At 38.3% G+C, this 13,189-nt stretch overlaps 1 protein-coding gene across 1 annotated transcript in view; it reads right to left on the minus strand.

The window, feature by feature from the left end:
* Positions 1 to 13,189, minus strand: part of ZC3H6 (zinc finger CCCH-type containing 6) — a 54,853-nt gene that overhangs the window by 24,967 nt on the left and 16,697 nt on the right. Inside the window, exons 2-3 of the mRNA XM_082643077.1 lie at positions 10,251 to 10,431; positions 2,831 to 2,953 (exon numbers count right to left, since the gene is read on the minus strand). Coding sequence (XP_082499203.1) covers positions 2,831 to 2,953; positions 10,251 to 10,431 — 304 coding nt within the window. The remainder of the gene's footprint in view (positions 1 to 2,830; positions 2,954 to 10,250; positions 10,432 to 13,189) is intronic.

The raw sequence follows: 13,189 nt of genomic DNA on the forward strand, positions 1-13,189 counted from the left end.
TCAGTGCTCCTGAGAGCATCAGGATTTTTCTAGCACAAAATAGTATTTAGATTGAAGATTCTGTTCATACAGTGCAACATATTTAAGGAAGACATAAAGTATATCATGTTGTTTTAATTTTTTTTCTGTTTAAAACACATCAAATAATGTTTGCACTTGAAGAGGTAGGTGGCATAAAATTCATATACTGAAGCCCTAACCCCCAGTACCTCAAAATATGAGTGTTTAGAGAAAGGGCCTTTAAAGAGGTGATTAAGTTAAAATGAGGATGTTAGGGTGGGCCCTGATCCAATTTGACTGCTGCCCTTATAAGAGGAAATGTGGACACACAGAGACACCAAGAGTCCACGTGCACAGAGGAATGATCATGTGAGGACAAAGCAGCATGAAGGTGACCATGTACAAGCCAAGGAGAAAGACCTAAACAGATCCTTCCGCTGTGGCCCTCAGAGGAAACCAAACCTGCCAGCACCTCGATCTTGGACTCAGATCTAGCCTCCAGACTGTGAGAAAATAAATTTCTGTTGTTTAAGCCACCAGTCTGTGGTATGTTGTTATGGCAGCCCTAACAGACAAATACATGACGTATTCTTTATTTTCAAAGGTTTAAAATTTGTAGCATATGTCTTATAAAATATTTTTTTAAATATCAGAAAGCAAAGAATGAAACTGAAAGTTTAATTTTTCTCTTTAAAAAGCAGTAACTCAAAACCACAGTGAGATATCATTTCACACCAATTAGGAAGGCTGTTATCCAAAACAAAACAAACAAACAAAAACAGAAAATAACAAGCTTCACAAGGATGTGGAGAAATCAGAAAAATCTCATGCATTGTTGGTGGAAATGTAAAATGGTGCAGCCTTTGTGGGAAACAGTTGGTAGTTCCTCAGAAAGTTAAATGTAGAAGTAACATATCATCAAGCAATTCCACTCCTAGGTCTATACTCCAAAGAATTGAGAGCAGAGTCTCAAAGAGATACCTATACACCCACGCTCATAGCAGCATTATTCACAATACGCAAAAGGTGGAAGCAATCCAAGTATCTATTGACAAAATGTGGTATATACATATAATTGAATATTATACAGCTTTGAAAAGGAAGGAAATTCTGATATGTACTACAACACAGATGAACCTTGAAAAATTTATGGTAAGTGAAATAAGCCAGACATAAAAGGACAAATACAGCATGATTCCACCTATATGAAGTACCTAGAGCAGGCAAATTCACAGAGATGGAAAGTAGAATAGTGGTTACCAGGAGTGGAGGGAGGGGGAAATTAGGTATTATTGCTTGATAGGTACATGGCTTCTGTTTAGGAAGATGAAAAAGTCCTGGAAATGGACAGTGATGGTTGCACAACATTGTAAATAAATTTAATGTCACTGAACTGTATATCTTAAAATGGTGAAAATAGTGAATTTTTCCAAAGACATACAAATGGCCAACAGACACATGAAAAGATGCTCAGCATCACTAATCATCAGGGAAATGCAAATCAAAACCACAAGGATAGGGCTCCCCTGGTGGCGCAGTGGTTAAGAACCCGCCTGCCAATGCAGGGGACACGGGTTTGAGCCCTGGACCAGGAAGATCCCACATGCCGCGGAGCAGCTAAGCCTGTGCGCCACAACTACTGAGCCTGTGCTCTAGAGCCCGTGAACTACAACTACTGAGCCCGTGCGCCACAACTACTGAAGCTCATGTGCCTAGAGCCTGTGCTCCACAGCAAGAGAAGCCACCGTGCACCGCAACGAAGAGTAGCCCCCGCTCCCTGCAACTAGAGAAAGCCAGTGCACGGCAACAAAGACCCAATGCAACCAAAAATAATTAATTAATTTAAAAAAAACAAACCCACAAGGATATATCACCTCACACCTGGCAGAATGGCTATCGTCAAAAAGACAAGAAATAACAAGTGTTGGTGAAAATGTGGAGGAAAGGGAACACTTGTATGCTGTTGGTGGGAATGTAAATTGGTGCAGCCACTGTGGAAAACAGTACAGAGATTTCTCAAAATATTAAAAATAGAACTACCAAATATCCAGCAATTCCACTTTGGGGTATTTTCCCAGAGAAAGTAAAAACACTAATTTGAAAAGATATATGCACCCCTATGTTCACTGCTGCATTGTTTATAATAGCCAAGATATGGAAGCAACCTAAGTGTCCATTAATAGATGAATGGATAAAGAAGATGCAGTACATATATATATATATATATATATATATATATATATATATATATATACACACACACACGCAGTATATGCAGTATATATACAATGGAATATTACTCAGCCATAAAAAAGAATGAAATCTTGCCATTTGTGACAATAAGGATGGACTTGGCATTATGCAAAGTGAAATAAGGCAGATAGAGAAAGATAAATATCACTATTATTTCTCTTACATGTGGAATCTAAAAACCAAAACAAATGAGCAAACATAAGAAAACAGGAACAGATTCACAGATAGAACAAACAAGTTGTTACCAGAGGGGAATGGGGATGAAATAGGTGAGGGAAATTAAGAGGTACAAACTTCCAGTTGCAAAATAAATGAGTCACAGGGATGAAATGTACAGCATAGGGAAAACAGTTAATAATAATGTAATATCTTTGTATGGGGACAGATGGTAACCAAACATTGTGGTGATCATTTTATGTATAGAAATATTGAATCCTATGTTGTGCACCTGGAACTAACACAGTGTTGTAGGTCAATTATACTCCAATTTAAAAAAAAGAGAGAGAGAAAAAGAAATAGTTAAAATGGTAAATTTTATGTTATGTATATTTTATGACAATAAAAATAAAGGCAATACCTGAGGAAATGGAATGTCATAATCCCTGTAGAAACCACTTCTTTTTCTGTGGGAACTTTCTGTATGTTCGACCTCTGAATCAAGGCTGTAGTCTGAACTATCATCACTGGATGGAGAATTATGCTAAAAGAAGGAAAAACCAAAAATGTTACATTTACAAAAGGAAGAAAATTTAACTAGTAACTAGATAAGCTTGTTTCAGCCAGAGGTGCCAACCAATAGATTATATTATCCTAGTAGGTTCTGAAGTATTAACTGGAAAATTCTTGCTCCAAAGACCACCTCCACCCCAACTTCTCTGAAATTTTCTGAGGAATAGTACATCTTCCTCTTTTCTCAGGGATTTTAATGGCAGCATTTTCCCCATCATCCCTTTGGCCCAAGGACTTCAAATAGAAAACACTGCACCTCTATGCTCTAAAGTGATCTTAAATTTAAGTTAATCTTTATTTTTTAAATTTTTGGCTGCGCTGGGTCTTTGGTGCTGAGCGCGGGCTTTTAGCTGCTGCAAGCGGGGGCTACTCCTCATTGCAGTGCACGGCTTCTCACTGCGGTGGCTTCTCTTGTTGTGGAGCATGGGCTCTAGGCACGCGGGCTTCAGTAGCTGTGGCACGCGGGCTCAGAAGTTGTGGCTCGCGGGCTCTAGAACACAGGCTCAGTAGTTGTGGCGCACGGGCTTAGTTACTCCGGGGCATGTGGGACCTTCCTGGACCAGGGCTCGAACCCGTGTCCCCTGCATTGGCAGGCAGATTCTTAACCACTGCACCACCAGGGAAGCCCCTAAGTAAAGGAAATAAAATTGGTTCCTCATCACCAAAAAGAGTCCTAGAACATGAATAGAGTATGAATTAATTTATTTTTACCTAAAACAGCTTTAGAGTTCTTAATCTATTGCATAAGTACCCTAAATCTAAAAGATATCAAAACATTCCAAATTATAAATATAACATAAATCCAACCCACAAAATTGAACAAAGATGAAATGCAAACCACAAGTAATTGACAGTGATTGACAAATATCAAGAATAAGCTTTTTCAAGTATGAATGCAATTTCAAAAAAAAATCACCAAATATCCTCCATCTAGCCAAAATAATTACCTTCCCAGGTTGAGCACCCTCTTTTTTTGTTTGTTTGTTTGTTTGTTTTTGTGGTACGCGGGCCTCTCACTGCTGTGGCCTCTCCCACTGCGGAGCACAGGCTCCAGACGCGCAGGCTCAGCGGCCATGGCTCACGGGCCTAGCCGCTCCGCGGCATGTGGGATCCTCCCGGACCGGGGCACGAACCCGTGTCCCCTGCATCGGCAGGCGGACTCTCAACCACTGTGCCACCAGGGAAGCCCTGAGCACACTCTTTAAAAAAATTTTTTGAAGTTCTTATCAACAAAGACACTGCCCCTGTATTTTATCATCCTTGCATTCCCAGCATCTAAGACTAGAACAAACTCAGTGAAAATGTGCTGAACTAAATTGACCTCTTGATACTTTTACAGTAGAAGGATCTGTTTTCTTCTACTCCATTCTTAAATGCTGGTTTAAGAAGACAAACTGTGTTCCTCTACCTTGTTCTTAAATGTTCTGGGGTTTAGTTTTGGGGTGCTGTTAATTCTGCTTTTGTTGATTTGATAGGTGATATGAAGATCTTTTAATAATTATGTTATGAAATGCTTCAAGCTTAACTACCTAATCTTTTTGGTTAGGACTTGAAATAAATATTGTCCATTTAAAAGCCAAGTTTGCTCTGTTACTAACAGAAGTCAGCTCTGGCTCAAAAGAAAACCTTTCATTTGAAGAACACTAAAGGGGTAAGGCTTGCTTAAGAAGAAGTTCAAACAAAGGCACTGATTCAGGAAGAGCCATCAGAGAAGAGAAGATTCTGTTTAAGGGAGTAGATTCTTCAGCCTAGCCCCCAAAAATGAGTCTAGAACACAGACTTTAAGAAGTCATTAGGAAGGCTATTATAAAAAAATATGTATGTGGCTCACCTACAGTAATAAGAAGTAATTATTAACCCAAAATTAGCAATTGGACTACATTAAAAATAGCTGGAAATAGTAGAGAGTAATTAAAAATTATTAAGTTTTTAAGTGAAAAGGATAGTATACTTTTTTAATTTCAGAATTTTTGAGTTTCTTTTTTTTGGTTATTGTTTGGTATCTGTTTAGTGTTTGAAAGTGTTCCTTTGCTATTTTACCTATCATACACTGGTGGATTATTTCTTTCAATACACTTGGTTGGTAAGTACTAAAGTTCAAGTCTAGGGACTTCCCTGGTGGTCCAGTGGGTAAGACTCCATGCTCCCAATGCAGGGGCCCCTGGTTCGATCCCTGGTTGGGGAACTAGATCCCTCATGACGGAACTAAGAGTCCGCATGCCCCAACTAAGGAGTCCGCATGCCCCAACTAAGAAGTCCGCATGCCCCAACTAAGAGTCTGCATGCCCCAACTAAGAAGTCCACATGCCCCAACTAAGAAGTCCATATGCCCCAACTAAGAAGTCCGCATGCCCCAACTAAAGATCCCGCATGCTGCAAAGAAGATCCTGCATGCCACAACTAAGACCCGGCCCAGCCAAATAAATAAATGTTTTAAAAATAAATAAAGTTCAAGTCTCAGTGATTATGCTTTCTATAGAACTCTTAACAAACATGACACCACAACGTGGTGAGTAAAGAGGGCAAAAGACATAGTCAAGAACTAATTAACAGGATAGCCATTTAGTGACCCCTTTAAATATTCAAACAGTAACAGAAAGAATTTAGAGACTTCAGTGACTTCCCCAAACCATGCCAGCCTTTTCACACTTTTTGCTTTTGTATTCTCTGTGTCTCTTTGGTCAACGAGCTAATTCCTACCTGTCCTTCAAGATTTATCACAAAAAAATCTCCATGTCCAATAGTAAGAGAATGATACTAAAGTATAATACAATACAGAGCAATCAATTAAAATGGTATTTTAGAAGATTTTATAGAAACAACAAAATGTTTATCTGTACTATTAAGTGAAAATGCAAAATATAAAATCAATTAAATGGCATTTCTCTAATAATAATTGTCCACAAATTCATTATTACTCCTACCCTCAAGAGGTGGAGATTCATTCCCCTCCCTTTGAGTGTGGACTAGACGTAGAAGCTTGCTTCTAGCAAACAGGATTTGTCAGAAGCGATTAGGTTATAAAAAAGACTGTAGCTTTCATCCTGGGTGCTCTCTCTTGCTCTCTTGCTGTGGAGGAAGCCAGCCAAAGCACGAGGTCGAAGAAGTGGTATGTAAAGGAGTCCACGTGGTGAGGAACGGAGGCCTGCCAAGAGCCACATGCCCGAACTTGGAAGAGGATCCTGCCTTAGTCAGGAGATGATTGCAACCTCGCAGGAAGCGCTGAGTCAGAATACCAAGTGAAGCCGTGCCCACGTTCCTGACCCACAGAAACGAGGAGACAAACTTTTGTTGTTTTAAGCTTCTAAGTTTGGGGTAGCATGTTGCACAGCAATAGTTAACTAATACGGGTTTTGGTATCTGGAAATGCGGTGCTGCCAGTACAAATATCTAAAAGGTAGAACTGGTTTTGGAACCAGGCCGTGGATAGAAACTGGAATGATTTTAAGAGGGCGCTAGTGAAAGCCTAGATCACCCTGAATGATTGTTAGCAAAATTTTAGACTTTGGGGCGACTTAAAGGAAAGTGAGAGAGATCTTATTAAAACTGGAGAAAGGGAGATCCTTGTTATGCAGTGGCAGAAATCTAGCAACACTGTTACATTCAGCAATATGGAAAGTAGAAAATGTGTCTAATGAACTAGGTGATCTAGTTAAGATTTTCAAGCAAAATGTGGAAAGTACCTATCTATGAGGGAAGATAGATGAATTAAAGGAAGAACTGTTAAAAAGGAACCAGGACTTGATGGTTTTAAAAGTTCTTAGCCTCAAAATATCTAACTTTGTTTTTGCGCTTCCTTTTTTTCTTAATTAGTTTGGCCAACCCGTGCTGCAGGGGGCACAGGTTCGACCCCTGATGGGAGAACTAAGATCCTGCGTGCCGTGCAGCATAGCCAAAAAAAAAAAACTACTGATTTTTCATTCTAATTTGTTAAATTCTGCTTATAACTTAAGCCCTTCCTTTTTGTTTCTGTCTTACTTTGCTGTTTTCTAGATTTTAATACTATAATAATTTTTCTTCTGATAATTTTTTAGCTATCTTCCATATGTCAAATTCTATTATTATTTTCATGAAATTCGGCAGATTTTGTCTGCATTCAAAGGCGTTTCTGTCTTTTGACTTTGTTATTAATGTCTAGTTTTATTGCATTGTGGTTTGAGATTGCTCTTTGTACTATTTCTACTCCATCAAATTAATTGGAGGTTTTTTTGTTGCCTATGACATGGTCTGTTTTTATGAATATTCCAAGTATACTTGAGAGGAAGATATATTCTCAGGATTCAGAGCTTACTATATATTTATAATATTTCTTTAATATCCTTACCACCTTTTCATCCATTTGATTAATCTCTTTGGGTTAAGAGAGGTATACTGCTGTATCTCCTATTATTACTGTATTCCTGTCTATTTCATCTCATAGTTCCTATAGTTCCTGCTTTATGAAAACTGATGTTTAAGGGGATATTAAATATTAATAACAATAAATAAATAAATCTTCACTGTGAATTATAACCTTAACATTATAAAATGCCCTTCTTTGTTTCTTTCAATGCCTTTTTGACCTAAATTTGACTTTTTCATATATCAACACTGTGATTTCTGCCTTTTCTTTCTTTGCATCTGCCTGGTATAGCTTTACCCACTTTGCATTTTTTTATTTTTTAACATCTTTATTGGAGTATAATTGCTTTTCCATAGTTTTACTCACTTTTTTTTTTTTTTTTTTGCGGTATGCGGGCCTCTCACTGTTGTGGCCTCTCCCGCTGCGGAGCACAGGCTCTGGACACGCAGGCTCAGCGGCCATGGCTCACGGGCCCAGCTGCTCTGCGGCATGTGGGATCCTCCCAGACCGGGACACGAACCCGCGTCCCCTGCATCGGCAGGCGGACTCTCAACCACTGCGCCACCAGGGAAGCCCTACCCACTTTTTAAATCTTTCTCTTTTACATAGCTTAGAGTTGGATTTTGCATTGTTGGGAGGTATATCTTTTGGTATGAGAAAGATTATATTTTTGTTTCAGTTATTTCTTTCAAGTTGTCTTTTTCCAATAACCTTAGTCCCTATCCCTTTGCACACTATCTGTTTCCTAGTAGGACCAATATTGAAATTAGGCAGTAACCTCTTCTTCTACTTCCTCTCTTTCATTACCAGGATAATAATTTGAAGTATATTTAAAAATTCTCAGTTAATAACTAAACAACTACCATGAAGGTTATCCTGCTTACCATAGATTCTTCTGCTTTCCCTGACACTTTTTACAGCTGTCATGTTCCGATACATAATATACTGCCCCCCATCTCCATCATTTAGTCTTAGCTTCACAGACTAATATGTAGTGTATGTAGATCACTCTCACTTTTTCACCCATTTTGGTTATCTGAACGTGTGCTCTAGGAGATTCTATGAGAAGTCTTATAACATTTCCTGACTTCTATTACATACAGTTTTTCTGAGGACTTTATATTTGAAGTTCGGTATTTAGCTGGATATAAAATGCTTGGCTTGCATTTTATTCAAATATGTTACTCCATTATCTTCTGGCATAAAATGTTGATATCAAAATTTTTTCTATAAATCTGATTTTCCTTTCTTAATAAGTGGCTTGGTCTTTTTGCCTAAATGACCAAAGGATTCCCTTTTCCCCCAGTTCTGCTGATGCTGTTTGATCATAGTCTGTATTATTTTCTTAATTTTTAAAAATCATTTTGAAATGTTAGGTTAAGTTTTTCATGTTTTGTGGGCATTCTTTCCTTTCTGGAAGAATATTATTCTCCCCATTTTCCTCTTTTTTTTAATAAGAATAACTTATATGGAATGTGATCATGGTCCAATCTTGTTGCTCATGTGTCAAAGGAGGAATGAGCCAGGAAAACTTTCCTAGCTTCACTCTCTAGAGTTATTTCTTCTGTTGTTAGCACATGAAGTATTAAAAAACATGGCTGTGTATCTTCTGAGATATGCCACCCCTGCTCCCTTCCCCCATTTTCTTTCCTTGGCCCTAGTATTCTTGTCCTCTCAACTTAGATTCTACTCCTAGCAGTTTTCTCCTCAGGGTGGGACTCTGTCCTAGGAGAGATTTAGTTGATTAGTATTCATCAGGCACAGACCATTCTAGCACCATCCAATTTTACGTGGTCACCTTATACTCATGTGGGAATTGGGAGCTAGTAAAGCCCCCCTCTCAGTTTCCATTGCTGTTTCTCAGTTTGGCTGACAGGCTTTCCATGTTCACTGGGGACTACTTCATTGAGATGAATACCTGTTGGTAATTTGTTTTCTGGAAGTTCTTTTTACCTTTCCTCTGCTTCATTTCACACAATTGCTGATCCTGCTCTGGTCTTGTTGCTCTCTGTGGTTTGGCCTTATCCTTTTTTATTTTTGAGGTTTGTGGAGATAACTTGTTACTTCATTTTTTGGTAGATATTGCCAATGAATTTTTGGTTTTGCTATTCTAATTGCTCTGTTTTTATGGGGGAAATTCAGGGAGTTTCAAAAACTACGCCACCACTGCTGCCAACTTTTCTCTGAGTTCTCTGTCAGTATAGGTTTCCCTTCTTCTCAACCGCAATCCACATTATTCTGTATCCAGCACCCAGTTGCTCTCTTGATGGCATTTGTTTTTCAATTGTTTACTGCCTCTCTCCTTCCCTTTTCAGTGTAACCTCTATAACAGCAGAGACCATTTCATTCATTACTATAACCCCCAGCATATAGCACAGAGATTTCCACAGCAAGCACGCAATAATACTTACAAATGAATAAATAAATGAATGGATGGACAATGCCAGTGCTGTTAATCTACATCTGTAGAGAATGAAACTTTCTTTCCTTAAGCTTTCAGTATTCTTGCATACAATCTTCCATCAATTTAAAAGATTTATTCTGATTTGCATTAAAAGTTACTTTATTTCATTTTTTTATTGGAGTAGAGTTGCTTTACACTGTTGTGTTAGTTTCTGCTATAAAGCAAAGTGAATCAGCCATATGTATACATATGTCCCCTCTTTTTTGGATTTCCTTCCCATTTAGGTCACCACAGAGAACCTAGTAGAGTTCCCTGTGCTGTACAGTAAGGTTCTCATGAATATTTTTTAAATCTTTAAAACATTTCGTATAATCTTTATGCTCAGAAAATTTCTTAAGCACATGAAAAGATCTAATCCATATATTTTATAAGAAAATAGGCAATGATTTATACTTTATAATTTTCAGTGTTTTATATTTCATAAAAATTTACCAAAAGAATAAAAAGTAGATTCTAACTAACCTTATGTTTCTCACGTTTTCTCCTTTTGGACTTTTTCTTCTCTTTTTCTTTCTTGTGTTTTTTCCTTGATTTTCTGTAGGCTTTCTCATTTTTCTGCTTTTCATCCTCTTTTGCTTCCTGTTCTTGTGCTTCTTCAAATCCTGCATCATCTATTTCACCATCTTCTAATTCACCATCTTCTCTGTAAAAGACAATGAAAATTTTAATTTTCAAATGTCAATTCTAAAGAGAATCTTACAGAAACAGTTCCAAAAGAAAAAAAAAAGCATGAGCCAAGAATTTAAGTTGTACTCATTTAGATCAGGGGTTGGCCAATTTTCTATAAAGGGCTAGATAGTAAACATTTTAAATTTGCAGGTCACATATGGTTTCTGTTGCAAAATCTCTCTTTTTTTACAACACCCTTCAAGAATGTAAGAAGCAATTTCAGCAGCCATAGTTTGCCAACCTCTGATTTAGAGTTAAGAGCACTGACTCTCACTCAGCAAACGAATGAATGCATGAATGCAATACTATCCCAAGGTAATACAGCAATAGTTACCATCTAAATACTAAGCTACCATAAAAAAGAAAGAAAGAAAGAAAGAAAGAAAGGGGCTTCCCTGGTGGCGCAGTGGTTGAGAATCTGCCTGCTAATGCAGGGGACACGGGTTCGAGCCCTGGTCTGGGAGGATCCCACATGCCGTGGAGCAACGAGGCCCGTGAGCCACAACTACTGAGCCTGCGCTCCGCAACAAGAGAGGCCGCGATAGTGAGAGGCCCGCACACCGCGATGAAGAGTGGCCCCCGCTTGCCACAACTAGAGAAAGCCCTCGCACAGAAACGAAGACCCAACACAGCAAAAATAAATAAATTAATTAATAAACTCCTACCCCCAACATCATCTTCTTTTTTTTTTTTTTTTTATGATACGCGGGCCTCTCACTGTTGTGGCCTCTCCCGTTGCGGAGCACAGGCTCCGGACGCACAGGCTCAGCGGCCATGGCTCACGGGCCCAGCCTCTCTGCGGCATGTGGGATCTTCCCAGACCGGGGCACGAACCCGCGTCCCCTGCATCGGCAGGCGGACTCTCAACCACTGTGCCACCAGGGAAGCCCCCCAACATCTTCTTTAAAAAAAAGAAAGAAAGAAAAAGAAAGAAAGAAAGAAAGAAAGAAAGAAAGAAAGAAAGAAAGAAAGAAAGAAAGAAGAAAGAAAGAAAAAGAGGCAGAGAGGGAGGGAGGGAGGGAGAAAGGGAGGAAGAAAGAAATTAAAACACTTTAGGAAGCAAACATTCTAACTACAGGAAGGAATTTAACTTATTAGTGGCCTGTAGACAGCTATAAATAGCTTTAAAATAAAAGCAATGTAATATATTAATTCTCACCATAAGAGTAAACTTCAATAAGAAGATAAATTTCAATAGGTAGATAAGTAATCTACCTACTGAAACCTGAACCACAAAAGCAGAATAATAAATTCCTCAACTTGAATCTGTAAAAAATATTCAGAGTAAAACCAAAAATCTATAAATCTTTATATTAATTATGACATTTTTATAGTTATAGAAGCCCAAATGTTCACTAACAGTATTTTAAATGCAAATTAACCAACTGATCTACATGGGAAGATAAATACATAAAATAATTTTAATTTTATCCTGTTCCCATACAGCTTGAAAAAATGCAAACAACTACAAATATTACATGGTGATACAGAAAGATAAATGTCTTTTGTGACTGGAAGCAAATGAGAAGCACACAAACTATGGCATGTGCATTTTAAAGATACTTTTAAATTACTAGAAATGTGTGATTTCTAAGAGGCAAAACTGATCATGTAGCACTCTCCTGCTAAAAATCTTCAATAATGATGTGATGTCTCAAATTTGCTTCAAACAATCCACTGAGGATGAAGGAAGTGGTCTCAGCAACACTGGCCATGAGTTGGTAATTGCTGAAACTGTGGGCTGTGTATATGAGGATTCATTCTACCATTCTATCAATATGTGTTTGAAGTTTTCCATAATAAAAAAGACAGTATCAGTGATTCCCTTCTGACCTGAGGATGATGTCAACACTCCTTGACTCCAAAAGGTCCTTTATAATTGAGTCCCTGATTAACCAGCTAACTTCAATTCCTCAAGTCCCCAAGCCTTAAACATTGCCTTAAAAACTCTCATTGCCCTGCTCCTCTCAACGTCCACCCTCTCACCTCCTTCACTTGGCTAAGTCCAACTCAATCTTTAGGACCCGGTTTAGATGTCCCTTCCTACAAGATGCCTCCACTGACTACTCAGGATTAGGTGAGCTGCTCCATCCTAAGCACTCCCCTAATAATTCTCATTTCTTTATCTCTGCACTCTACACGTTATGTCTGAATGACTTGCTTCTTGGTTGGTGAAAGCGGGGTATGTGACTGTGTCTTTCATAGATGTATCTCCTAACCCCTAGCACGGTGCCCTGCTTTTTACTGAATGACTGAATGTAAAATATCCATAACCCTTGCAATTATAGAACAGGCACATAATATCACCCTGTATTGACTGTGAAGTCCATGTTGTTTTTCTCCAGTTTCCATCATAAAATCAGAGGTATATGTCTATTTAGATGGACTTGAAAATTTCATGTGAGGCAGGTTCAGCATACTGGCTGTTTTAATTTTAAAAGTTTTGAGCTTTCATAACACTGTAATACCTATGGCCCAAGAAAAATGAGTGCATATATTCACCCAAGGACAAGTATAAGAAAGTTTTTTTAACAGCTTTAGTCATGATGGTAAAAAACTGTAAACAACCCAAATCTCCAGGAACAGATGAATGGATAAATAGTGTTTCATTTATATAATGGAATACTATAAAGCCAAAAAAAATTAACTACTGTACTGCTACACATAATACGATGAATGTTATAGACATAAGCAAAAGAAGCCAGACACAAGGGACTATTGTCTGACTCCAT

The sequence above is a fragment of the Mesoplodon mirus genome (genome assembly GCF_964341445.2).
Source record: "Mesoplodon mirus genome assembly, chromosome: 14".
Taxonomy (NCBI): domain Eukaryota; kingdom Metazoa; phylum Chordata; class Mammalia; order Artiodactyla; family Ziphiidae; genus Mesoplodon; species Mesoplodon mirus.